Source organism: Syngnathus typhle, linkage group LG12 (assembly GCF_033458585.1).
Source record: "Syngnathus typhle isolate RoL2023-S1 ecotype Sweden linkage group LG12, RoL_Styp_1.0, whole genome shotgun sequence".
In the NCBI taxonomy this organism is placed as follows: domain Eukaryota; kingdom Metazoa; phylum Chordata; class Actinopteri; order Syngnathiformes; family Syngnathidae; genus Syngnathus; species Syngnathus typhle.
In genome coordinates, this window is record NC_083749.1 from 6,085,193 (window position 1) to 6,112,305 (window position 27,113).

General features: G+C 41.8%; 4 protein-coding genes across 10 annotated transcripts; 1 reads left to right on the forward strand and 3 right to left on the reverse strand.

Annotated features, from left to right (window-relative positions):
• Positions 1 to 427: 427 nt before the first annotated feature.
• Positions 428 to 4,801, reverse strand: loxa (lysyl oxidase a). The gene is made up of 7 exons (XM_061292749.1): positions 4,026 to 4,801; positions 3,188 to 3,296; positions 2,690 to 2,821; positions 1,302 to 1,458; positions 1,116 to 1,211; positions 924 to 1,039; positions 428 to 845 (listed from the first exon to the last, which is right to left on the reverse strand). The coding sequence occupies exons 1-7, from the start codon at positions 4,633 to 4,635 to the stop codon at positions 839 to 841; spliced, it is 1,227 nt and encodes a 408-aa protein (XP_061148733.1). The 5' UTR covers positions 4,636 to 4,801; the 3' UTR covers positions 428 to 838.
• A 4,124-nt stretch (positions 4,802 to 8,925) lies between these two features.
• Positions 8,926 to 14,459, reverse strand: mpx (myeloid-specific peroxidase). Its single transcript, XM_061292713.1, has 16 exons — positions 14,368 to 14,459; positions 14,179 to 14,244; positions 13,996 to 14,080; positions 13,445 to 13,620; positions 13,251 to 13,383; positions 12,906 to 13,035; positions 12,620 to 12,826; positions 12,182 to 12,542; positions 11,945 to 12,105; positions 11,617 to 11,875; positions 11,305 to 11,475; positions 10,999 to 11,236; positions 10,668 to 10,885; positions 10,486 to 10,529; positions 10,334 to 10,378; positions 8,926 to 9,363 (listed from the first exon to the last, which is right to left on the reverse strand). Exons 2-16 carry the CDS (start codon positions 14,240 to 14,242, stop codon positions 9,352 to 9,354), a joined length of 2,304 nt encoding a protein of 767 aa, XP_061148697.1. The 5' UTR covers positions 14,243 to 14,244; positions 14,368 to 14,459; the 3' UTR covers positions 8,926 to 9,351.
• Positions 13,031 to 20,970, forward strand: sftpba (surfactant protein Ba). Of its 7 annotated transcripts, XM_061292780.1 has the most exons (10): positions 14,508 to 16,881; positions 16,954 to 17,006; positions 17,556 to 17,630; positions 17,936 to 18,064; positions 18,147 to 18,257; positions 18,330 to 18,410; positions 18,608 to 18,791; positions 20,453 to 20,511; positions 20,601 to 20,665; positions 20,838 to 20,970. In XM_061292780.1, the coding sequence occupies exons 1-9, from the start codon at positions 16,830 to 16,832 to the stop codon at positions 20,652 to 20,654; spliced, it is 798 nt and encodes a 265-aa protein (XP_061148764.1). In that variant the 5' UTR covers positions 14,508 to 16,829; the 3' UTR covers positions 20,655 to 20,665; positions 20,838 to 20,970. The 7 variants fall into 7 exon arrangements, with proteins under 7 accessions (XP_061148762.1, XP_061148764.1, XP_061148763.1 ...); XM_061292779.1 differs by having other exon boundaries at positions 20,453 to 20,665; XM_061292774.1 differs by having other exon boundaries at positions 14,508 to 16,176; positions 16,719 to 16,881; positions 20,453 to 20,970.
• A 114-nt stretch (positions 20,971 to 21,084) lies between these two features.
• On the reverse strand, positions 21,085 to 26,894 carry mat2aa (methionine adenosyltransferase 2Aa). The gene is made up of 9 exons (XM_061292751.1): positions 26,570 to 26,894; positions 25,296 to 25,373; positions 24,862 to 24,984; positions 23,856 to 23,968; positions 23,642 to 23,785; positions 23,306 to 23,524; positions 23,047 to 23,229; positions 22,846 to 22,979; positions 21,085 to 22,767 (listed from the first exon to the last, which is right to left on the reverse strand). Exons 1-9 carry the CDS (start codon positions 26,661 to 26,663, stop codon positions 22,665 to 22,667), a joined length of 1,191 nt encoding a protein of 396 aa, XP_061148735.1. The 5' UTR covers positions 26,664 to 26,894; the 3' UTR covers positions 21,085 to 22,664.
• Between the last annotated feature and the right edge of the window lie 219 nt (positions 26,895 to 27,113).

Sequence of the window (27,113 nt, forward strand, 5' to 3'; positions counted from 1 at the left end):
ACGCAGAAGTCCACAAGTACGAAGTCCAATACGTGCACAAGGAAACAAGTGCGCATAATTTTTTTCACAAGGTAGTTTTGCTACAGCCCTCTAACGGCGATTTCAAGGAGTACACGTGTAATAATGTTGAGAGAGAGAGAGAGAGAGAGAGAGAGAGAGAGAGAGAGAGAGAGAGAGAGAGAGAGAGAGAGAGAGAGAGGAAGAGAGAGAGAGAGAGAGAGAGAGAGAGAGAGAGAGATGGAGAGAGAGAGAGAGAGAGAGAGAGAGAGAGAGAGAGAGAGAGAGAGAGAGAGAGAGAGAGAGAGAGAGAGAGAGAGAGAGAGAGAGAATGACAACATGAGACAAAACGTCATACAAGTTCAGATAGCTAACATGATGTCACAAGGAGAAAGGTGAATCACTTCAAATCCATCTTTCTTGCAAACGATACAGTATCACACACTTTTATTCAAATAAGATTAGTACTGAACACATTTTGTTATTAAAAAAAGGATAAATTTGGTTTGTGATTTAGAATAAACCATGTTATTGAATACCAATTAACATTTTAAAGATGTGTTGTTATTACTTACAATACTTCATGGGAAAGAAGACAACATTCAAAAATAAAAAATTGAATATAAAGAGCCAGAAAGAGGCAAAAAGCAGAAAATGTTCAGAAAGTCACTATTGAAGGGACATGGCATGCAATTAAAAAAAAAATCCATTTATGTCTAAACCATATAAACCGTGAGTATTCCGACATTTTAAACTAAGTTTAAAAATAACTCCTTGTGTTGTAAATACGCTCAAATGCAGTCATCTTCACACTTCAGATGCTGTGAACGATTCTTCTTCATTAATACCTGAAAAGCAACATTGAATCATTATTAATCATTATTATTTAAAGGATAACTGCTAAGATCTGACGAGTCGGCGCTTACGTTGACATGTGACAACCGGACAAGTAGGCATAATTGCCTGTGTAGCGGACTTCACAACGCACAATGTTGTTGGTGTAATCTTCCTCTGGCACCTGGTAGAAAGGATTCACGCTGACCTGCGAACAAAACGTGAAAAAGATAACAATGACGATGCACTGAATGCTTCTATGGTGACATTTCCATGTGACACACCTTGAGGATGTAATTCCCCGGTTTTACATCAGTGATGTCAATCCACTGGCAGTCGATGTCTGCATTGTAGACGTCGTAACATCCTGGACTCAAACCCTGGATAATGGACATTAATATGACAATAAGTCATTTTTAAAACACTTATGCACTGTTATGGAGAAAATAGCATTAGCCTATTAGCAGCACCTGAGTATGTGAGGTACAAGCGTAGCGCCTGTGGTAACCGTAATCGCATGACGTGTCCTCCAGGCAGAAGCTGACTTTGTGGCCTTCGGCAACCGACTGCTGCGTACTGGATTCCAGCAGCTCGTAGCGACTGAACTCGTCCATGCTGTGGAAGTGCCTGTGACCACACGCCGCCATGTTATTTATCTGCTACTTCTTCTCAGTACACACATTTCTTCTACTGTCTAATGTCATGATTCTCAAAGTCAATTCAAATCTGGTTAGCATAAAATACCTTTGAAACTTCCCAAAAATCTCTTGTGTGTGTTTTGGAGCGCAGCCACAAGCTCACCAGTTAGAGGATTTATTCAGACAGTTGAGGTTTTTTTCTTTTCCCAGACATTACTTTGGAATGAGGTCATTTCTTTGCGGAATCGAGAAGCCAGTTAATTTTCCATTAGGGGAAAAGGGCTCATTATGGCTGTTAGTTTTACAATGTCTGGGTCTGTGTTGTATATGAACGCAACTGACAGGTCATGTGAAGTTCACTCACATCGATTTTCAATCTTAAAGAAGCTGGTGTAATCAACTTGTTCCGATTGAGAACAAACCCATCGGATAGAATTTGAGGGTTGAGCCGAACAAAGTCACCAGGGCCAGATTGCGGGTTTTGTTATGAGACTCTGTCTTACTGTGTGATGCCTGCTTTGTCTCACACTCCAATAGACTCTACAATGCACATTGACTGGATGGACAGTAATAAGTCTATTTTAGCACACCCTCTAATTAACGTATTTTCGCTATAGTCTATTTTTAGACCCTTCTATTGTATGTATTTAGACTTTGCCGCACATACAGTGAACAAACACAAATCATTTAGGTGCTGAGAAAGCTTCACAAGTTCACATTTAGCTCGCAATCTAGCTATCTACAGTGGTAGGGGAAATAATCATTGCCAAAGAACTTTTTAAGTTAATCTACTGCTTTTGCATTTCATGTTTGAGAACTATTGGTTTGTTTTTGTTTCCCTGCCAATAAAATATTTAGGAACAAATTTCATTTAAATTTTGTGTGCAATACATTTTAACAGAACTATTAAGTATTTGTATATGTGACCGTATTTTAGTGTAGTGTTAGTGTTCTAACCATTTGTTTACAATAGCATAAAATATTTTTGGGCCCTATTGTATGTTAATGTTGGTAAAGATGGTGGCAGTACTAGTAGGAGAACCAAATATTTATTTAGGTGGTAATTGATGTGAAATGCTTGAGAATATACTTAATGTTTTGAAGGGACCCTACAATTAAAATAAGGAATAAGGAAAGGGCAAACGGGACTACCTGGTCTTACACCTAACCGCCACTAGTATCAGATACTGTACTCATTATGGTGATGAGCGTATACCCACTGGTGACAGCTGTGCCATTCCCAGGCGTAGCGCGGCCTGCTGGGCCGGAAGTCAGCCGTGCCCTGGTTCTTGACCCTCTGGGTGAAGCGTAGCAGCATTCGGGAGTCATAGTCTCTGGCCGAGTACGCCGAGCTGCAAACAAGAGGGAACGCGGTATTTGTTTTTCTCCAACAATGGCATCCTGAGCTGAGGTGAAGGCTCTGAGGGAAAACAGCCTGCGCTTAACTGGCGGGTGGAAAATACCACGCAGGCACGTGGTTGTTTGGGTTCGGTGATGTGTTTACGATTCCGGCTTCTTTTCCTCAGGCAAACTATGATTACGTGTCGTCCAATCCGCCCCTGGCAGGATTTGGCTCGTTTTACATCCTCTCACAGTTGCACAGGGGCAGAGCGTAGCCACAAGGACTATAAAGTCATGGCTCTGACTTTGAATCACACACTAACTGCCATGTTGTTTTGTTTGATTTCAAAACCACCCATGGCTGGAAAACAGCCTACCTTGACAAACAGTTCTCCTCAGCTGCGCATCTGAGGTTGTACATGGGGGTGCTCTGCACATAAGCACCAGTCTGAATGTAGTATGGGTCCAGCACCAGGTCCGGAAGACCTGCAATATGATTTAGATTGAAATACAATTTTAAAAATACAACACAAGGCATGATGTAAAGTACCAAACACAATATTAATGAACGCCAAAGCAAGACATAGGACCTGTGATTATAGAGAGCTGTTGTTAATAATTTATTCGTTTTCATATACGAGGATTTATCATTGTGATAGCCTGGCCCACATTACAAGTAGGACTTTACCGCCACCTACTGGTGGTGTTGGTGTTGCGCCTTGGCTGACGTCTGCGATTTTGTCTTGTTTGAAATTATAATTCCACAAATATTATTTCTTATTAGATTATTACTTAATTTCCCCCCAGGTTTATTACTGTAAATTTAATTTGATAAAATAATAAAATGAACAAAATGGTAATCTTTACTAGATCTATTTTTATTTACATTATTTCACATTTGTGATATTTATTTGTTACATTATTTCGCATTTGTATTTATTTTATTTATTTAAAAAACTTCTAATGAAACTTTATATTATATATGTACGTATATTTAGTTTAATTATTATACTTTATAGACTGTAACGTACGTTTGCTATTGCCATGACTTAAATAATGTAGGAACCACAACAGTCATTAAAACCACATAATTTGTATGCATTTTATGTTACTGTTATTAGTGTAATTAAATATACCTAAGAAGGTGTCCGCTGTGTGAACATGTATTCCTAGACTGTCTCGATGGTGTGCACGGAACCGAGCCCTCACTCTTACCGTGCTGATGGTACCTTGTGCCATATCCCGGTCTGGATGATCGGGACCTGGGCCTCTCGTACACGTCATAGTGATTGTAATAGGGGTTGTAGGGGTCCATATCGTAGGACTTGGACGGGTCGTAGGGGTCGTCGGCGACCATCATGTCTTCCCTCTTGGGCTGAGGTGGGCTCACGGTCACTTTGGGTTGGGTGCCGTTGTTCTGCTCGCTCGGTTGGTCCGGGACCCGGGCTTGGACCCGGCGATGTTCCCTGCCTCTTACCAGCCGCTGGAGCGCGGGCGGGAGCGCCTCAGAGTCCGGCTGGGCGGCGGGGGGCTGCTGCGGAGTGTCCGACGCCCGCTGTTTGGCATCGCTGAGGATGGTGATCGGTCTCTGCACTTGCTCCTGCGGCGCGCCGCGACGCCTGGCCGGCTGGTACTCGGAGCCGTGGCTTAAAATGCTAAAGATTTTACCATTGTGAGACCACTGAAGTGTCTGCCTGGGAGCGGCTTCAGGTTTATTCCCTTGGGGGGGCGCCGGGTGCCTCTGGCAACGCGCACCTCGGAGGGTCACGACAAATAAATAGACGCACACCAATGCGTAAAGCGGCGTGCCAATGCGTAATCCCATGTTGGACTCACTCGCAACCCTGGCACTTGTCTTGGTTTTAATTTACAAATCCACCATGTCAATTTGCAAAGATGACGGGGAGAGCACACACAAGGCAAGGGAAAGTGTGAAAGTCACATCTCTCCACTCCTGCTGTCTGCACATGCACTTAGAGATGGGAAGGAGGAGGCGGAGTTGTGAGTTGGCATCATCGGATGGTTACACAAGTCTGCTACTAGTCATATAACTGAATACTTGACGTCTGTCTGACCCTCTTTTGAATAAGTCTTTTTTTTTGCCTTAGGATCGAACAGTTTCTTGTCACAAATTTTGGCTCGCAGCACAAACCAAAATAAATGAACCAAGTGAAGTCTGAAGTCTCAAAACCTGAATCTCAGCTCCCCTCTTTGGACACCCCTGGGTATATCTTATTACCATATTAATGAATTAATTTTCACAAATTGCTGTTAAAGTCAATTTGCATTGGGACCAAGTGATACAATAAACCGAAATGGATTAACACTCCAGTCGTCTTCCTAGTTCCGATCCTAGAAAACAACTATCGCTGTTAACGTCAGCGCTATAATGCTCAGTTTGGGAAACATTAAAGCCTTTAATTTCCATAATTATAGAAAAAAATCTCTACAAGCCATCCAGGGATTACGTTGGCTCAGCTATAGTGATTTTGGTTTCCTCACATATCAACTGGCTTCACCACAAACAACAACTGCAGAAACGACATTTTGACCCCACAAGGATATTGCCTGTCCTCAGATGTCCTGGTGATTGTGTGGCCACCAGCCCCAATGCATCAGATGCTAGAAGAGGATGTGGAACCCTCTACGTGATGCCAACATAGTCAAAAATATCTCGGAAGCCGTTTGGCTATTGCATGCATCCTCAGGCCATGTTGCTGCTTTTGGCACATGCTCACATGGATGCTTTGATCGCCTGCCGTTCAAGCTGTGATCACTGGGCAGAGGACGATTTGAGCCACAAGCGAGCGATGAAGACGGATTGAAGAGTCGCTACCGTGACGACACCTGCAAGTTATTAACATCTTTGTTAGTTGCTTTCCTATTGGCTACCGAGCTTGCGTCAGCTGTGGTGTCCCCATGCAATTTTTGAAATTAGATTACTGGAGCGTTGAGATTTTTTTTCAGCTCCATTTTCAAATTTCTGTGGTGATTCTTTTTGTAGTTAATATGCCTGCAAGGACGACTGGAGAACACATTCAAAAACCAGTTGCTTGCTGATTTTTTTTTTTGTTACCAGCTAACTATTGTTAAACTCGCATGGCATAATGATTGGAATATAATATTGTGTAAAATTTGAACTTTTTGTGTTCCCATTTCAATTCAAAGATAGCAAAGGGCCAATTTTCAAATGTTCCTTGATTCTCGTCGAATTGAGTCAGTTGTGTTCACTCCCACATCGGCGCAAACCACCCTTTTCGCCGACTGTTAACCGAGAATACACGCTTTTAAAATTCCACGCCATCATCAATAACCATGTTTTAGAATTGTACTCGTCCAAGTTAGTGAGGAGCGTTCAGACCTTACTAGCCGTTTCAAAACTGCAAATTCTTACACTTTAACATCAGCTAATTGTATTTTTACAATGGAAAACGTTTCCAAGACTTGCACAATACTCAACTAAGCATTTCAGTAAATTCCCTATCAAGGGTTAACGGTATCCAGGAGTGAGCGGTAAATTACTCGGAGGCAGTCTTACACTTCTCAGATAACAGACATCATCGTTTACCGTCACGTGAGGCTGCTGGTCCATCTTGCGCAAGCTGTGGTCCTGGATGGAAGCCAAGTGGAGTCACAGAAGCATCCAAAACTTTTTTTCCTCTCTGCAAAACCTCTTGGACTGGGCGCACACACACACAAGATAAGTATAAGTTTATGCTTTGTAATTATACACGTCTTTGCAGATTGAGAAAAGAGCCCAAGAAAATAGGGCAAAAAAAGTTTTACCTAAAGTGAACATTTGAGTGACCTTCACAGCTTCACAGCTGCTTTGAGTTTCTCTCTTCACAAGCACTATTGTGTTTCATTTCATTAATGGAACGTCCCATGAAAGTGAAAAACATGGCTCAATGAGAAACAAGTCTGATCTAGATGCAGCAGGTCTCTGTTTTTTTGCTCATAATTCACAAAACTTTCACTTCGCCTCTCAATTCCTTACACATCTGTAAGGAATTAACCAAGTTCTTTTGTTTCTGGAATCCATCTCAGGGCCGCATTTTTGGCCGTCCAATTGAGCTGCAGGAATTCGAATCAATTCGTGCCTCTGATGAATTATAACTGGCAGAACACGGGGAGTGTTTTTAGTAAAAATATCCTCTGGTGTTCCACAGGGCCATTACGTAGAGCCACTTTCCTTCTAATGTTATGAATGGTCTACCAAATGTTTGATACCAAAGCCTGCTAGAAAGTTTGTTGATATCGCAAAGTCATTGCTATTTTAGGAAACTATTCAATATTATTTCCAAATTCTGTTAGAGTCATTGTGGCTTTTTTGTAGAAAAACAACAAGGAACAATACAAAAGGAGAGAAAATGGCCTCTTGCCTTAGACTAAAGTCGATTTGGATCCCTCCATTTTCTCATGATACTAAATTGAACAATTTAAAGTACACTCACTTGGTCAACATCTGGCAGTCAGTTGTTTTGTTTTGAGTCTAGTGTGCAGGCAGGGATTTTATTGAAAGTACTTTTTAAGAGCATCATACCCTTTGATGCCAGATCGAGCAGTAAATGCACACTTTTGGATTTCGCTTTCATCAATGCTAATTCATTATTTTTAATTGCAACCCCATTGTCATGGAAAAACAACAACACAACATGACAAAAAAGGGTTCGATACCACTTCTTTTTCATACCGATACCACTACGAGTAATTCAATCAAAATGACAGCAATCCTCACGTACTTCCCTCTAATTCGGCCAACCACTTTTTTGCAACCTGCGGAAACAAATCTTGTGCCTCAATTTCCATCATTATTGCTAAAAAAAAGCTTAATAGGAAACTATTATCCATGATACTTTCAAAAACTAGTTATTCATTAATTGTTTCTATGCAAGAATAATATCCAAACGTAAACATCGGGATAGTTTGACCGAGAATATGCAAAATACCAAATAGGAATGCCGGAGCTGAGATTGAAAAGCCAAACTTTTTGATTGTGAGAGCAAACTTCATTCATTTTCCTTGAAATGGGGTTTCCCATCCATTTATTTGTTTAGCAAAACCTAAGCCTATTCAAATACATCCAGGCCAAGCTCAAAGTTCTTTAACAGATGGAGATAACCCAAGTGTTTCCTAAATACTGTGTTTCCACTACTCGGGAAGCATGAGCAGGCGCAGGCACACGCACACACACGCACGTACACAGTCTGGAGGACGACGTGGCACTCTTTTCAAAGCATCAAGGGAGGCGGAGTGAAAGCGCACCCCAGCACACTTTATATACACAGTACTTGGACTCATACTGTCATGTAGATTTATGGATTTATAAAAGAAAATTCCAATGTCTCTGTTTCAGTGGAAGAATGTAGTAGGAGGTCTCATTTGCTCACAGTATAACATTTGTGCCTTTGCACATCTGTAATTTGTGACGTACTAATAAGTTCTGAGTGTTGCAGAATGTTATTGAATGCATCACAGACTGTCCTTGAGGTCCAAATGGACAACAGGTCTATTCTGGTATGGCATTCATTCATTTGTTTGCCCAATATTGCATCCTCCATTTTTCATAACGCGACAGGAAATATGTTGTTACCTCATTGCTAATATTGTCTAAATGGTAAGTGTAAAAACATCTGTGTTGAAGTATTTCCAGCCCAATAATATTGACACAAAGGTGCCTCCAGACAAATAAAAAAGATTGTAGTTTACAAGTAACCGAATTCAATTACAGTACAGTCACAATACATATAAACAAATATAAGTAGATTAGGTTTCACGATGACCATAAATATGAGATGGAAGTAAAAATTAGGCCAAATGTGTCTGCTTTCCAAAGTAGCAAAGGGAAAAACATAGAAAAACTACCGCCATCTACGGGACATTCAACATTATTGCACAACCTTCCAGTCTTACTTTTTGAGTTGTCATATGATCTTCATTTGCACATCCTCTTGTTGGGTATCTGAAATAAAAAAAAAATAATTCATACATGTTTTACAACTGGTTTCCTGTCAAGTTTTTTCAACATTTCTGGTAGTCCTATGTGTTTAAATTCATCAAATGTGACTTGACGACCTCAAATTAAGAACACGAGCATAACAACACTTGGTTGCAATTATTTTTCTACAGTTTTTATTAAGTGCAGAACAGAAACAGATGAGAAGGATTCAGTAAAAAATTGTTTTTGCGCGTGCCTATGCTTTTTACATTAAAAAAAAAAAAATCACTGCACAAACCAAAAAGAAGACAAATCGCATGTTGTAACAGAAAGAAGATGTTTTTTTTGTTTGTTTTTTCATTGTCAGCAACCCGCGTGCACGTATGAGGGAGGACGACAAAAAAGTGCGGGTGTTAGTCGGCCAGAAGAAAGTGATGCACATAAAGGTTGACTCTGCGCTGGCATGTGGAGAAATATGCTGGTGTTGGTTTTGCTCTTTGGAGATAAATTCATGTGGAGGTTAGACTCAATTGACACAAGTGGTCGATGAGGGCAAACGGGCGCTGGGTTATGATGATGCCAAGTGGCTGGGCTCTTTCAGCTTCAGACTGGAAGCTGCAGGGAAACAAAATGAGACAAATGAACACATATGTCCAGCAGAAGGTGCTGTTTCTTACTTTTTGAAAACTACAAAACTATATATTTTTAAAAGTCTTTCTTGTATTCTGCATTAAATTAAAGATTGATTTTAGTCTAGACCAGTGCTTCTCAATTATTTTCTGTTACGCCCCCCCCTAGCAAGAAGAAAACTATTCGCGCCCCCCCTCCCCACCGTGACTATCCTAACTTGTCTTGTAAGTCGTAAAATGTTGCACTGTCGCAAACGTGACAGAAGTAACAATGAGAGCGCCACTGCCCCCTGCTGTAGTAAACGCGCAATTACACTTTATTTTAGTACTGCCAAAAAAAAAGCCTGTTCCCCAGGGTCACACGCGCCCCCCCAGGAATAGCACCGCGCCCCCCAAGGGGGGCGCGCCCCACTATTTGAGAAGCACTGGTCTAGACTCATAATTTTTAGAATAACAGACTGTATCATTTACAAAATTTCTGAACAAGGGAGCAATTTAATGAAATATTCAAAATTACCCCCCAAAAATGCATTGAATGGCTTACTGTATTCCAATGGAGGAAAATTTAATTTAATTTAGTATTGTATTTTTAAAATATTATTGTTTACTTTTGTGTGGTCAGTGTCATATAGGATTTGCATCACTTGATATGTACATGTAAACAGAGAGTTAAAAATGTGAGTACTAAGTACTTCATTATCCTGCTCATCCTTTGGATGCTTGTGGGGTACATGTCAAGGAAAGACATAATAAAATTTAGGTTTTGGACGCACAGTTAAATGCCACAGTTTGATATTCAGAATTGTTTTTCTGAATTTCCATTTAGCTATTGAGCCAGTATGCTACATTGCTATCTTTCACTAATATGCTACAATGCTTCAATGCTATCCAACATTGCTACTTCCACTTTTTATTTCATAAAGTAATAAAGAGCTTATTTGGTGCGATGACTCTACCTCGTTATCTATCTCATCCCCGGAGAAGTCATTTAGAATGTGTTCCTGCATGACAAGACAGTAAAATTTAGCATTTTTAAAGGAGACTGACAATTAAAAGCAACAAAGTTGTATGGTGTTGGAGAGAACGGTTTGATAAAGGGAGCACTGACTTCAAATTCAGGATCGGGTGGGAGATCAGGGCAGGAACCATTCTCTGCAAAACGAATAAATAAAAAAAGTCAAATAAAACGTGATGCTGTGGATTCTTACTCCATCAAAATTAGGAGGGACTAAATGAAATAATAATAAAATATAATATGAAATAAATAAATAGCAACATCAATTTTCTCACCCAAGAAATCTGTACACCTCCTCTCTCTCCACGGCGCCAGGTTCAGTCGTCGCACGTTGTTGCAGCGTACAAGTCGGTTACGTCTCGAGATGACACTGAATGCATCTCTCGGGACGCTCGTGATGCCGGTGTTGTCGCAGATGATCCTGGACATGGTGGCGGTGGAAAGGGCGGCTCTCTGCCTCGCCGAAAAGACGCCAGGGTTCTCGTACCACAGCCTTTGAATTTTGCAAAGAGCTGCATTAGCTGATAAGAAGTGTGATCTATCTTTCTATCTATCTATGTGAGGTGTTGCCTTCAGGGACAATATCAATCCATCCATGAGACTGACCTGTCACCCTGGCGGATCCTCTGGAACTGGGTGGCGATGATGCAGGCAAAGAGAGGCCCAACGCGGCCGCCGCGGACAAAGGGCTCAGCCACGCCCCCCAGCCAGACGTCAATGTTGGCGGGCGTCCCGTAGAGTCGCAGCAGTCTGCGGGCCAGGTCGGTGTTATTCAGGACCCGAGCAAGCTCGGCCTGGTTCCTGGGCTCGGACAGGTTACAGAATTTGCGCCATGCGTTGTAGCCTAGTAAACATAGAAAGTAAGGGGATGAGGAAATGGTCATCTGTGATGAATGGGAAGAAGTGACCTACCGGGTATGCCGTGGTCACGCGACCTCTGCATGTTGAGCGCACCCAGGTCCAGAGCCAGGTGTTGCACGAACTGGAAGAGCCTCTCCCTGATAGCATCCACCATCATGTGGTCCTGAGTGTTCAGTTTAGCAGGACCGCCCACGAGACCACGCATCAGTGAGTCGATGCCACCTGAAGGGGACATAATGTCTTTAAATTTACGAGCACTTGGCAATAAATGAAAACTGTCCTTTAAATCCAGTGTAATGATTCAAGATTAATCGTGTGACTGTCTAATTTGGAATATAACTGAGTGAGACAGAGACGACTAACCCTCAAATACGATTCTCCAGGGGGTGAAGAAGGCTTTGAATAAGGGAACGCTGGGAAACTGACGATCTTGAGTGTAGTCGGGGCTCAGGCGGCCAAGGAAAGGCTGGATGGCCAAGTGAGCAAAGCGGTATGCCGCCGTGGCAAAGACGTTGGAGATCCTGGGGTCCACGTTTGAGTTGTAGCCGGGATAAGGTCCAAGCAGCCTGCGCATGGCATCGTCACCCACGATGTGCGGCAGATAGTCACGCATTACAAACACCTAAAATGCAACGAATGAGTTCAGGATTTCACATTTGGAGCCAAAACTATGAAGGGAGTTGAATCTGACCTGTGTGTAAGCGCCCATGATCTTGCGCGTTTCTTGGTAGATCGTCTCACTGTCCCATTCGGGGTTGATTCTCTTCAGAGCACGGGCTAGACGGTTGTGTTCACGCAAGAACATGGTGTGCATGGAGGTCAGAGCGATATTCTCATCTACGCGGCCGTCACCTGGAAGACAGGAAATTATTCATGAGTGTGGCATCATCTCTAAGCAGAAAGCCTAAAAACAGAAAATATGACGAACCTGCAATAAAGCAGGGAACCTCTGTGGCATTGGCGTCATTGGTCACACGTTTGCGGGTAGCGCACATGTTGACCTGCAGAGGGTGAAAGGGCAGCAGCTCCCGTCCGTTGTCGGTAAACCGGTCATTGACTCGCATAAGTCCGTCGCTGTTGAGATCCCGGAGACTGAGGGCGAGCTTAGGCTCGGAGCCGTAAACCTGGCTCAGATCCAGGAAGGCGGTCAGCGCGTTGATTTGCTCGCGCTTGACCGTCTCTCCTCCAAAGTTGTAGGCCGAGAATCCCGTGCCGCATGCGGGGGCCGATCTGAACGAGGGGATGCAGCTATCAGGACCGGTGGGCAAGCGTGGGTCGCCGGGAGGAATCTTTAATAAAAACAGATGGCAAAAAGTTACGTTTTTTTTTTAACTTCAGGCCAACAATTTGAGTTTCTGAGACGGACCTCGATGGGGATGCAGGGCTCGGTGCGTTCGCAGCTCTCGTCGCAGTTTATCCCGCTGCTGAAGGAGCGGATGCTGGGCGAGAAGGGCGTGAACGTGAGGTCGTGGTCGTTCCACTGGCCGAAAAAGGTCACCATGAGAGAGTACTCCGTATCGTTGACCACGCCCGCATCCGTGGTGCTCAGGATATTATTAGACACCTGGCGGACCTGAGGGCGAAGGACAGCTGATTGCCTTTTTGGTTCGGCTCATAAAACACGAGAGACATTGCGGGTGCCAAACAAGTACCAGGGGAAGAATGAAGTTGTTGAACGTTCGGTTGGGCTGCCACCCTCTAGGTTCCGAGATGCCGTCGTCGTACTCGGCGGGAAGCCAGCGGGTGAAAGGAGTGTTGGATGCTCCAAGGCGGGGCTTCATTCTACAACGCAAAAAAAAAAAAAAGCGGAAATGAAGGAAGTGTAAACATTTTGTTACATGTGGCCCAACATGTTACACAGTGCAGTTTCAACACATTTTGTGGTTTTGTGTCTTATTACCATTTTAAAGCAAAGTGCCGTTTCCAACATTTGGAAATGATCAATATTTGAGTGATGAGAAAGTGAAACGACTCTAAATCATAGGTAAGAAGCTCACCGGTTGTTGCAGACGCCTGTAATCGTGCGATACTTGTCGAGGTTTTGCGTAGAGCTACAAGGCGGAGGCCTGACTTGAGCCGAGCATCCCGTCAGCATGGCGAGTTTTTCCAGATCCTCGTCAGAAAGCAAATCTGTGACAACGACCCATGTCAGCAACGTTGATTTGTGGAAAAAACTCTCACACTGTCTGACCTGTCGCGTTGAGGGAGCGTTTGTGGATGCGGTGCACCCTCTGCTGCACCAGGTGCAAAGTCTGCGCCATGTAGTCTGCGGCCCTCACAGCCGTGCGAGTTTCCCCACGAGGCTGCTTCAGAAGACGCAGAGTGTCGTGAGGACTCACCACATCCTTGCGCACTCGCCTTAGACTCCTGGAAGCGACAATTCAATTGAAAATAACCTTGTGAAAGATTTGACAACTTCCTGCCATTGTTTGTTAATGCTCAAGTCATTAAACCAATGTTAATTAACTTCATAACACAAAAATTCACCAAAGCTAATAAAGTTGGATTACATTGAGCTAGGTAACAATAGCGGTAATTAGGTAATGTATACATTCGTACGTTAGTTAGATTATTTGACATATTTATATAGTCACCTAAATTAGTTGGCCTGACACAAAAACCGGTTTGACCATAGTATTTTGTATACAATTACTTTCTTAGCTGGTTGGTGTCTCTACACAAAAACACTCAGTCAATGGAAGGTAGTTAGCTAGATTACTAGAGAAAATAAATAAAACTTACTCTGCTCTGGAATATGTGTAGGCATCATCAACAATCTTCTTGGCTTCCTCAAAGCATTGTTGAAGGAAAGAGCTACCAAGATGTTCTGCAAAGTACGAAAATAGTCAAAAACATCTTTAATTTGACTGAACAAGCAAAAGTGAGAAAACATTTTTTCATAAATGTAAATAATATTCCATTCACCGGTGGATTTCAAGTGTGCAGGCACCAGGCAGATGCCTAGCATGAAGAAGACTGCAAAGAGCATCTCTGAAAGCAAATTAAGAAAAAAAAAAGATAAATGTAGGATCGGTTTGCTGATTGAAAAGAATCTGCTGGTTCTCTTAACCCGTTAACAAGTCTTGTGAGAAAAGAGAGATGTGAGAGGCTTACCTGTCAGAAGCGTACAAATGTTGTCATTGCAGTGGTTTGGGTCATCTGTTTTTATTTGCTAGTGTCAGGAGACCTCGCCCCTTGAACTTCACAACTAGTTGATTGTCAGGAAACAGTTATGTTTCCTTGTTCCTTGTTGAATTCTTCTCACCAACAATTGATAAGATGGTTTCACATCTCTATAATTGATTGGATCGGATTGTCATGATACATACATTTATGGATGTTGGATTAAAAGCCTTGTAGCAGGATGGTGGCCTTCTAAAAATTTTTTTAATACATTTCCCTACATCATTAGCATTTCCTGATTTTCTTTTTAAAAATGCCATTTTTTCCTCACTATTGACATTCGTATTGAACATACAATCCTTTTTTAATTGGTTTTGTTCTATTTATTTTTAAACACTGGACAATGGCGTGAGATGAAGACAAACAAGTTTGAGTGATGTAATAACAGTCTTTGCACGGCACAACTCAAAACCGATGACAATCGAGCCAACTGTCAAAATGATGCGTGATAAAATTAGTGGCCTTGCAGTCACTGTAGTGTGCAGATAAGGCCTTTCTTTATCTCCTTGTTGTTTCCCCTCCTTACAATGACCTACCTGGAGACATAATCAAAATATGATCGATAGTACAAAGCACACACCATAAAAGGCGGAAAATTTAATTAAGAGCAATAAACATGAAACGTGAAAAGAAGCTCCCACTCTAAATGCCTGTACGTGTCCTACTTTTGACTGGTGGCCTTAATTTTTTTTTTTTTTTAATAAAACAGCTCCCATAATAAAAGAAAGACCTCTCGATAAATAATAAAATAAGTCATCTTTTAGCATTGGAGCGGTCGTTGTTTGCAACATTTCAAAGAGTTGCATGAAGTCAGTTGAGTTTCCGTTTAAGGGCCCTCGAAAAGCAGAAATAAAGAGCATTGGTTGAAATATTGTTGGCCAACTTTTAGGAATGTAGCAAGCAATAGCGTTTCACCAGTTGCTCTCTTAGCAGGCCATCTCAGTTCAGCTCGTTTTACTGCTTTTACTGTCAAAAGTATAACAGAAAATAGAAACAAGAATAGGTCAGCCAACATTTCAAAGTTCACAGTAAATGTAGGAGTACAGTGGCTTTGGACATTGCTCAGCATTTAAGATAAGCATTGCCTGCGTCTCAAAATAATTTACGTACTAAATTGGTCTTCTTCCGGAACATAATAAGGAAGAAGGACAATAAACCCAGAACGTTTCAATTTCGTAGCTGGTAAAACAAGGGTAATTTCGCAGGAAACCAGAAGGGATATAAAGTCCGGAATCACTGTTAAAACTTCCCAGCATTTCGCAATTATTAACTACTAATATGTTACACAAACTTGTTGTAATTGTGTTTCCTTATAATATCCAAACAAATACCAGTAAAAACTACAGAATACTTGGATTTTACAGCATTTAACAGTTATTTCACTGTTAAAAATGAAATTAAAGCCGCAGCTTTTATTTCATTGTAATTACATTTAGATGAGCAACTTTTTGTTTTTCAACTTTTTTCAAGCGAGCAAAAGTATTGGAACAGACATTATGAAACTAACTTGAAGTAAATAACATTTAATATTTGGTGGTATAATGTCAGAGGCTTCGGGCCACTGGCCCGGACTCGGATCCATTTAGTACTGCCTATAATTATCGCCCCCTGCTGTTCTGAGAAGGTATGACGTGTATGAAGGAAGTCAGCTGGGATAAATTCCAGCAAATAAAAAAGGATTCGACTGCGGTTGGTGGCCCTAAGGATGACCTTGGTCTTTCAACATCTAACTGCAAATATGTGAGAACATATTGGACAAACGTGCCATTCTGCCTTGTAATTCCTTTGCAAATTTACCGACGTGATATCGTAAAATTGTGTTTGTATCATTTTGAAGCACATATTTGGGTGCTGTTGAGCAGGGATGACTTCACCTTATAGTAATGTGAGAGGAAAAAAAAAAAGTCACATTTTAATTCGTTTTGTTGAATGCTAAAGGCGTTTAAAAACATTTAGATTGTGACTTTTTAAATTAGAGTGCTAAAAAAGTAAAACAATTAAATATAGAACGATTCTATAAATGCTATATAGATGACAGTTTACTTTCTTTTAAGTTTATGGGAGTGAAGAATAATAATATGATTCTGACTCGAGATTAATTTGGATGCATGTAAACGGTAAACTATGCATCACTTTTGGATCCACTGCAGTACAATAACAATAAATGTAACAACGATTGCATGTATGCGCTGACTCACTCACACCTGCCATGAATTGAAAGGAGAGCATTCCCGACTCTTCAAATACAAATGTTATCAAAAAAGTTTTTGTTCTTTCTCAAGGGCTGTGGGCGTCAGGTAGTTTCTGTCAAATAAAAGCTGCATTTGGAGGGTCCTTACACATAATTGAGTCAGGACGCTACTGACGCACTTAATCGTCAAATTTAATAGAGGATGAATTCCATTACTTTTGCATTGCTTCTCGTCACTGGTCTCCAAGGATGTGGTGAGTTTTCAAAGCCCATATTTCATATATTCATGTAAATAGTCATAATCTACAAATACATTTTCTTTGCAGCTCTGAGTTTGAATAGCGATGGGTTGAATAACGAACCAGATGCACTGATGACGGTAAGTTTCTTTTTATATTTGCATTAAAACAATAGATAATTTAGCAATTTGCACTGCAATATGAAGTATGAAGTTAATATTGATACAAGAAATACGAGAGTATACTGTCAAATTTTCCTTTTTGACGCTTCACTGCAAAGAATTTTACGTTGTACACATCTAATTTGATAGTTTTTGCTATATCACGGGATTTTGTGATGATTTTTGTCGTATGGCTAATGAAAAAAAATTGTCTCTTTAAGCTATACAAAGAAATCAACGGTACAAATTATTACCGTTCAAATTTTATAGAACCAATCAATTAATTATTTATCAATTTAAACGTTAAAATTCAATGACTCAGTGTATTTACAAAGAGGGATTGTTTTTTTTTTGTTTTTTTTACTTCTTCCTTCTTCCTTTTTCCAGGTAAGCGCATTGAACCAAGACATCTCTAGATAATCTTTTCCGTTCTTTCAATATTTCATGTTCAACATGTTCAATAACGATGATACATTCACACACAACATGCTGTCAATGTATGCATATCTACTGTGACTTTGTGCCCAGGATGCAATTCCCTGTGAGGACTGCACAAAAATAATGAACCTCCTTATAGACCTGCTTTCCAACACAGAGCTCCAGGTGAATGGAAACGTTGCTTATCTGTCCTTCCTTATATATCTACTGTAAACAGTGCTATCACGCTTAGCTGCTTTCACTTAACAAATAGACTTTCACAACAAATCCCTGGAATGTCGGTCAACAACATTCTTGACAAATCACACGGTAATAAAATTGGATTTACTAAAATATATTTGCATTAAAGCACTCAAGTTCACTGCACACCTATTGTCAAGTTTGGGATTGTTTGGCAAAGCATCTTTTCAGTTGTTGGGGTTTAGAATTAATTATTAATTGAATGGTATGTTTGTTTTTTTCTTTTTCAGAAAAGGATCACCCATGGTATCGGCAAACTGTGTGACCACCTGCCTGGGAAAGCCAGCATGGCTGTATTCTGCAAGGAGGAGGTGGACAAGATCTTGCCAGTGGCCATCAGCTTGATCACTGTTGTAGCAGTATGTTGCAAAGCCGTGACACTATTTTCCTAGATGCTCTTTTGTATTTAAACACATTAACTTTCCATCTATTGGCCTACAGAAGCCTGGGGACATCTGCAAACTCATGGGACTCTGCGGCTCCAACGAGCAGCAGAAAACGTTCGACTATATGGTCGACAAGGTCCTCCAATTTGCTGCGATGCCAGTAAATGTACGTGAAAAAATAAGCAGAACTTAAAAGAAATTTGATTATCGAAATTATCATTTAAATCTGTTTTGTTAGGAGAAGCCCACATCACCGTGCTCATTCTGCATCTTTTTCATCAAGACAATTGATGACTTGCTGCCCAAAGAGAGGACCGAGGTAGGTCAGCATCACCAACACACTTTTAATAGGTACTCCTCATCAAAAAAGGATTTACAGTAATCCTGAACACGACAATCCACTGTATTATTTTAGCAATACTGCAAATATTCTAACAGTCCTGATCCATTTAAAATGGGATGTTTTCACCCTGCGCTTACCTATTGTATTCAAGTCTTGCTTCTGCTGCGTCGTAGGAGGCCGTGGTGAAGGTGATGGAGAACGTCTGTCACATTTTGCCCATCTCCTATCATGATCAGTGTGAGGTGGTCATTGGCAAGTTCAGCAAGACGTTGATGGACGCCCTCCTCGGTTACGCCACGCCGAAGGCCATCTGCACACTCATCCGCCTGTGCGAAAGTCAGGAGGGTCCTTCCGTCGGTCAGTCACGCTGACACACACCAAAACTATACTTATTAATCTGGAAGAAAAACAAGACAATTCCATGGGACCCACATAAGACACCTAAGTACAGTCCAGATACAATAGATGGTAATAAATAAATAAATAAATCTAGACACTAAATTTGGCCTTTTCAATCTAGGCCAGGGGTGGGCAAACTTTTTGACTCGCGGGCCGAACTGGGTTCTAAATTTGGACCGGAGGGCCGAACCAGGAGCAGATGGACGTAGTGTTTGTGTGAATTAATATAAGCGACCTGTAAAGGTCATTGCATAAAAGATTTTGGCCTTTAGTAGGTAGTAAAGCATGGATATTCCAAACAAGTTTTTTGAAAACAAATGCATTTATTAACAGCATTAAAAAATAATAATAATAATTCACTAAAAAACTGCTATCAGTGATTCTCATAAAATACGAGACTGTTATTATGAATAACAGTCTCCATCACTTCAGTGCCTGCAGGTCAGATTAATGAAAGATCTTATGAGATCACATCAAACGGCAAACATTCTGACCAAATATATTATCTTGAAGAATCGGTGAACGCATACATCCAAATAAAGTAATCAAAACGGCAACACGGTGAGGGGTATCTGAAAATCAGAGCAGAGTTTTAACTCACAAACACCTTGTAACAGAGGTGAGGAAACGAGAAACACTTCCTTAAAGTAAGCCTTAAGAACTTTACAGGTTAAGATTAGTCGCAAACAAGTGGTGCATCAATGTCCTTGAGCATCCTGCATTGTTTGAAAACGAGAATGGTCGCTAGTTTCAATCCCTGCGATGTGTACAAATCATATTCAAAATGCCTCCCCTTCATTTTCAGTGGGAACAGTGTTGTTGGTCTCCCTTTTTTGCTAGTGCGTCATAGTCTGGAGTAAAATTTGTTGTGGCAATTCTTAGGCGAGATCCGAGGTGTTGGTCCGTTTACCTCGATCTGTGACGGGTTGATGTTGACGTTCATGTGGCTGAACGTCACGTCGCGTACGTCGAGCCAAATTGGCCACTCTCTTTTAAATGCTCGGCACTGTGTCCACCTTGGGCGACTCATTTTAATGGAAGGATTCCAGGGGAAGGTTTGTGGGTGGCTTTAGCGCAAAACTGCACCTGGAAGCTCAGCGCGCGAATTACAAGAATGCTGTCGTCACAGCCCACGCTCTAAATTCGGGACTGATACAAATAGAGCGCGAGTGCGCCAACTCCGTACTACTGAGTACGTATACGCACTTGAGTGTGCACCGAGCTTTCTGACACGGCTTCCGGTAGTAAATGCGCAGGCGAGCGCTTCCCCCATCTACTGGGGAAACGCAGTCATTGCAGGCAAAATGACCAAAAAAAAAAAAGTTTAATAATACAATTTTTTTCAGGGTTGGCGGGCCGGATTAAACGGTCCCGTGGGCCGGATGTGGCCCGCGGGCCGTAGTTTGCCCACCCCTGATCTAGGCAGTTAGTGAATATGTTCGCCATTTGAACAAAATTTTAATAAAATAAAAACTTACCATCCAGTTCCAGTCAACCCAAGTCCAAGTGTGTGGAATAAGATCTACTCAAACAGATCAATTAAAACGGGCATCGCGTAAAAATCTGAAATATCTTTTTACCAAACCACACCCTATTCATCATATATGTTCTCGCCCCAGACCCCTGTACTTTGGAAACCTACAGGTGCAGGGACCTGCAAACCTCTTTGAAATGTGGGGTAAGTCATCAACAGCTCGTTATATACACGTATATAATCTCGTTTTTGTATAAAGATGGTAAATTTAACATTATGTCCACTCTGTGTAGACTTTGTTCTACTGCCAAACATTTGTCTGGAAAGCCCTCAACAAGGTTCTTTGAAGAGTTGTCAGGTACATGTGACCAAAGCCGAAAAAATGTCAATAATGACTTGCAAACCATAACGGCGTATCTTTATTGTCAAGATGGAATTAAGCGCGAGTCAGTACTTGTGGCTATGAAACTTGAAAATATTTCTCTTAACTCCGATGATATTAATATTGATATTCCCACTGTGCTTTTCAGGTTTTGATTTGATACCTCAAAACAGGGAAGAGAGACTGGGAGCTTGATAAGTTGATGTGAGAGAGATTTTGTATTACCCTCTTTCACCCAAATCTGTCATTGCATCCTTCAATAAAATTCCATTTATCTTTTAGCTGCATCCTGATTTGATTTCAGAATTCTAGCATAACATTTTGGGTTTAGGTTTGGCTCAAAATTCAAGCCACTAAACCTGCGGGACAATTATTCGTAAAAGAATGGAGTCACATACCCCAAATGCATGAGCAAAGCATGCAGTTTATTTTGAAGGGTTTGAGAGAGAGAGCAGCTCAACAGCAGGTCGGACCCTTGAGGGTGAAACAGTGAACAATAAAGGAACAGGAGTGGGTGGACAACAAAGGAACAGGAGTGGGTGGGGAAAAATGCAAAAAGGCACTTACACAATCAGCAAGCACACATACTGACAAACCTTTTTTTCACAGAACAATTTTAACGATGGGAGATCCCACGTAAACAAGCTGGTTTCTCTGTACAACACCAGCCAATTTTGGTCCCTCCCATCATGTGGACGTAAACAATGTTAAGTAGTCACTGGGAAATCTTTTTTAACCCGATGATTCAACACGCGCTCTTTGCACCACCCACCCGTGGCTCGCTGAAAGTTTCTCTGTAGTACACTCCAAGAACCACAAGGTGATGTCAGAGACGCTTTGCCAAAGCCTCTTTCATCTAACGAGATTTTTATGTGTCACTGTTCCGTAAAAACTGGCCTGATATGGAAAAGGGGAACAAAGTCAACCAGCCATAACGCAGGCAGGGAAATTTCACAATGCGGTAAGAAACAACTTGCCCACCTGTACCTTTTACGCGGAACCCAGCAAGATTAAATATTACCACCACTGTCTAATCCATCTTTCAGATAATTAGATCTGTGATGACATCAGCACCTGGTATGACAAATTCAAAAATAATTATCGGAATAGTAGATGGATGTGTCGCCGTTTGTGGACGGCAATGTCCCGCTTGACTGTGTTCTGTATAAAAGGCCTAACTGAGTAAGCAGCTTATCGTCACAATCTTTTTGGCAATATGCAAACAATCTCAATTGAGTGGAAAGAAAGATTATCACGTGCTTCGACAACTCTTTGGAGCGAACAAGGTGACGGGCATTTGCTTGACTGTTAAAAATAAATGAAAATAAATAACACAAATGCTTTGGCCGCAGCTTGGTTGAAAATAGGGGTCACATTTAAGCAGGCGTAGGGGAGTATTGCAAATTCAACAAGCGAAATCTGATCGTCTTTCATCAGCAGTGCAAAACAAACGCCATAGAACGGGCAACTATTATGTGCGACTCGACAACAAGCAGGAAGTAGACATACCTTTTCGGTCTTGACGGTCAAAAGACATTTTTATGTTTCAAGTACGGGCTGGGGGGGCTAACGCTAAAATGACACCAAGAACACTTAACCTCGTTTAGAACGGACCCCTAACATTTCGAGGACATTACAAAATGGAGTGACATTTACGTGAAGCCCAACACAGCCAAAATGGTCCTTAGCAGCTTCTGACTTCTCTGTAAAACGTCAGAAAGAAGATGGCATGAAGGGGCAACACGGAGAAGTTTGTACGCTTGACTGGCTTGAGCAGATTGTCTACAAATGCCAATATAACCACACTGACATTTGGCGCGAGAGTTACACTGATCTTAAATGGGGTTCAGCAAGAAGACAAAACGGCTGAAGTACGTAGAGCGGCAAATGTGGCAGTGATGGGGCTATTTGCGCAAAGGAAGAGGATAGCGGGAAGAGTTGGTAAGGAGAGCTTTTTTCGAGAGCGGGGGGAGATTTAGTATTTGAGCTCTTTGGGAACCTCCCACGAAAAGAGGACACGACCAAAGTGACCGTAAGCTGCAGTGCGCTGGTAGATGGGCTTCTTTAGGTCCAACTCCCTGCCATAGAAAGCAACACGAACGTGAGCAAGTTATCGTCATGAAAAATGTGACAAAAGAAAAATTTGCAAGGATTACCTCACGATGACTCCTGGACGTAGGTCAAAATTCTTCCTTACGATGTCCAGCAACTCACTTTCATTCTTCTGGGAGGTCCCGTAGTGGAAGATGGACACGGAGAGAGGATGCGCCACCCCGATGGCGTAGGACACCTACCGCCAGACAGACATTCTTTAGCCACCATCTGCTTCGATTTGCTACAATATGCTTGGCACTCACCTGGACCAGAACGCGCCTGCACAGCCCCGCTTTCACCAGCGACTTGGCCACCCAACGAGCCGCATAGGCGGCGGAGCGGTCCACTTTGGTATAGTCCTTGCCTGAAAAAGCCCCACCTCCATGGGCCCCCCAGCCTCCGTAAGTATCAACGATGATCTTGCGGCCAGTCAGACCGGCATCGCCCTGGAGGAGGCAAGCATACTATTAGCACCACTTTTGGATTGATGGAATCAAACGCCGAGCACGTCATGACTCTTACCTGCGGCCCACCGATGACAAAGCGACCACTGGGCTGCAGGTGATAGATGGTATTATCATCCAGATAGGCCAGAGGGACCACCGCTTTGACCACCTGCTCCTTCAGACTCTGACGCATTTCATCCAGACTGACAAACTCGTCGTGCTGCACGGAAATGACGATGGTGTGGACGCGCAGCGGAATCACGGCGCCACGGTCCCGTTTGTACAGGACGGTCACCTATCGGGAAAACATTGCAGCAGTCAATAAACGCGCTATGGTCGGGTCGAGCGGAGCACATTTTATATGGCCCACTACGGATCTGACGGAAAGCAGACACCCGGTTCGTCATGTGACCTGAGTTTTGGAATCCGGGCGGAGCCACGGCAGTGTTCCGTCACGGCGTAACTCGGCCATCTTGGCGTTGAGCTTGTGGGCCAGCACGATAGTGAGAGGCATGCATTCCTCCGTTTCATCCGTGGCATAGCCGAACATCAGACCCTGCGGGAGTCGCCACTGGATTGGTTACACGCACACATGAGGGCATGAACGGCGGGAAGTCTTTTCAGACCTGGTCGCCGGCCCCCACGTCCTCCTCTTCGCGGTCCAGGTGAACGCCTTGAGCGATGTCGGAGGACTGCTGCTCCAAAGCCACCAGCACATTGCAGGTCTTGTAGTCAAAGCCTGCAATGGACAATCAAGCCTCAATCGTACTGAACAATTTGAATCGAATTACTTGGTTTTGCAGCATCAAAGCTCTCGGTTGTGAAAGACTGAGCGGTAAATCAATTTGAATGATTTTTGACGGAACAATAAGTTTTCAAATCAATTTCTTCAGTGTCTTTGATGATTCAAAGCACTTCGGCACGAACATGTCATGCATAAGAACATGGCTGCTGAATAGAGTCAGTGTTGTCAATCTTTTTCGCCCAGTGTTGGAATTTTCCCAATCCTTCTCGCTACTATTTTCCCCCCTCCAAAAAAACCCTGCTAAGAAACAGACAAAATGAGTTAGAGATTCTAAAAACAGGTGTTTATCATGCATTGGATGTTTTTTTTATTCAAACCTGTGTGAGGTATGTGCTTCTAAACCACAAGACTGTGAAAGCGCTAGCGGGATTCCCTGCTATTCTTAGTCAACGAACATGCTCGAGCTTAGCGATGCAGTTTGACAGCTCATTTTATGGTGTCAAATATTTAACATGCTTGACAGGATGGTTTTTTTTTTTCCAAATAGAAAAAATATATATTTCTCCGTCAGTGGAAGTAGATGCCAGGTTTTGTCTTGGCAGTTCAATCCTGAACATTGACACCTGATTGCAAGAGAGATGTCGTTGTACATTATTGAACATATTAACCCTCACACCTAAATCGAAACCTGCAGTGGAGTAAATAAGCATCTCAGGCAGGTCGCTATTAACAGAAATATGAAAATGAGACTTTCCGTGTTCTGCGTGTCATATTAGAAATGCGTAACCAAACAATCAAATCAGGTATCAAGTATCTGTGGGCTTACACTACCCCCAAAACTGGAAGTACCTTGCCAGAGGTTTGTTTACAAGGATTTGCAAATTTACCTTTGGAGGAATCATCATAGCCGATATGCTTGATTGTCTCTCGCACAACCTTCTGGTAGTCTACAACAGCCCTGGAGGTGATCTCCCCAGCCAGCAGGATCATCCCCGTCTTAGCGACCGTCTCTGTTAGGGTGAAAGAGATTAACGTGAGCAAGCAGCGCATGTGTTCAAAAGAAATGTTAAATGTTCAACTTGTCTGAAATCATAAGGAAGAACTTAGTGCAGAAAATATGAAATCATTCATAAAAAAAATCAATCATTAAAAACTTCAAGGAAGAAGCAAATAAGATTTTGTTTTTGGAAAAAGGGTAAAGAAGCTGCAGGCTTTCATATGAAGACATAGCTCATAAAAGTTCCCATCAAAATTTAGAGCTTCGGGGGCCATTTTGTACAAATAGGCGAGGTTATTTTTGTGATTAAAGGAACTAACTTACCACAAGCGACTTTGGCATCTGGGTCTTGAGTGAGGTGCGCATCCAAAACAGCATCACTGATTTGGTCGCAAATCTTATCTGTTGAATGAAAAGGCTTATTTTAGATACACAATTCTGAAAAGGAAAAAAATACATCAAAGTAGTCTTGTTCCTGTGGAAAAATAAACGTAACATTCTGTTTTGATTAGGTATCGCTGTGGCACACAACTTTGTCTTAACGTGATGCAACGCATACTTATGATTGCAAGGCCGCCTTGTTTTGTAGTTATGAAACAGGTTAAACCACTTTATAGATTTGTTAAGTCTCCAGATGCATTCCAAGACAAAGTTACTTCATTGCATCAACAAACTAAAACCCTCCTAACAACAGTGTAAATCACTAGTAGTACCTAAAACGCTTAGTTTAAATCCTGATGTTTGTTCAGCTGTTTTGACACGCCACAACAGCTGTCACAAGACTGTGTTGAAATCGGTGACCCTAAAACCAAACAGATTTCTATTGAACCACATGCACAGTGCACATGTAACACTTGGAATGGGATCAATAATTTAATTGATTTGACCTATCTGATACTGTCTCTGATCCCATCTGTAATTTTTGTGGATACTCAAATTTGCCAGGGTTAGATAACACTCTTCTCAACTTTACTTGTAGCACACTTCTAACAAAGCAGGAGCAATATTTATATTACAATTATAGTAACATATCAAATATGTAAATGGGGCCAAATATAATAATAATTACAAGAAATATTCCTTTTCACTTGACAGGAAGCGTAAAATTCTCACTTTACATTTATTAATTTTCCTGACTGGAGCAGGATGCTAACCGGATATTAACATGCTGATGGAGAGCACGAACCGGAAGTGGAGTTTGTGTACGTTGTTGCAAAACTATTAACGTTAATAAATCCCCAAAAAGATAGACTTAATGTTTATCTGTCGTAAATATACCTCATATGCTAGCCACATATACAAATAAGACCATCTAAACTTGAACTGTATTAAATAAAACGACGTGTTTGTGATGGACACTTAGCGTTCGTATCCAACTAACTAGCTAACTGTGAAATTGACATGAAAGTCAGTAGGGGGTAAAAAAAATGAAGAAAGTCGATACAAGTGTTTCTAAATGTTACAAACGCTTTAAAATGCCATAAAAACCTTCACAAAAGAGAGATGCTTAACCTTAGAACAGATGCTATCAATCCCAACTTTACCGGTGTAATTTCTTCTTAATATTATGGAAATTAAAAAATAAAAAGTGAACCCACCAGGATGTCCTTCTCCGACAGATTCGGACGTGAAGAGGAAGCAGTCGTCGTCGGCGGACGAGTTGTTATGGAAACCGTTCAGCTCGCCGTTCATCTTGAACACTGTTTGCTAACAAGCTAGGCGTTCGGATAGCCTCCGCGCAATAAAGGCAAAAACAGACACAGCTTTTCTTTTCTTAGTCTATGCTGTTCCGACTCACAATAAAACCAAACAAGGACCCTGTGTTGTTGTTCAGGAGGCGACCCGCCGCTGGTTCTGATCTGCAAACTGGTTGGACTGCTTCTGTTGTTTCGTATGTAGAGGCAGTGGCAGCGCAGCCTATTAAATTGCGAGTGCTAACCATGTGGCGCAGATGGGTGTGCGCACGCAAACAAAACTACAGGGATCCCTCGCTACTTCGCGTTTCGTTTATCGCGGCTTCACTGCATCGCGGATTTTTTTTCCAAATTAAAAAAAACGTTTAAAAGTCAAAATAACACTTCTAAATTGAGGAAACGTGTCTAACCTTTAAGACAATGTAGCATTGCTCCAAATGTTTGTTTA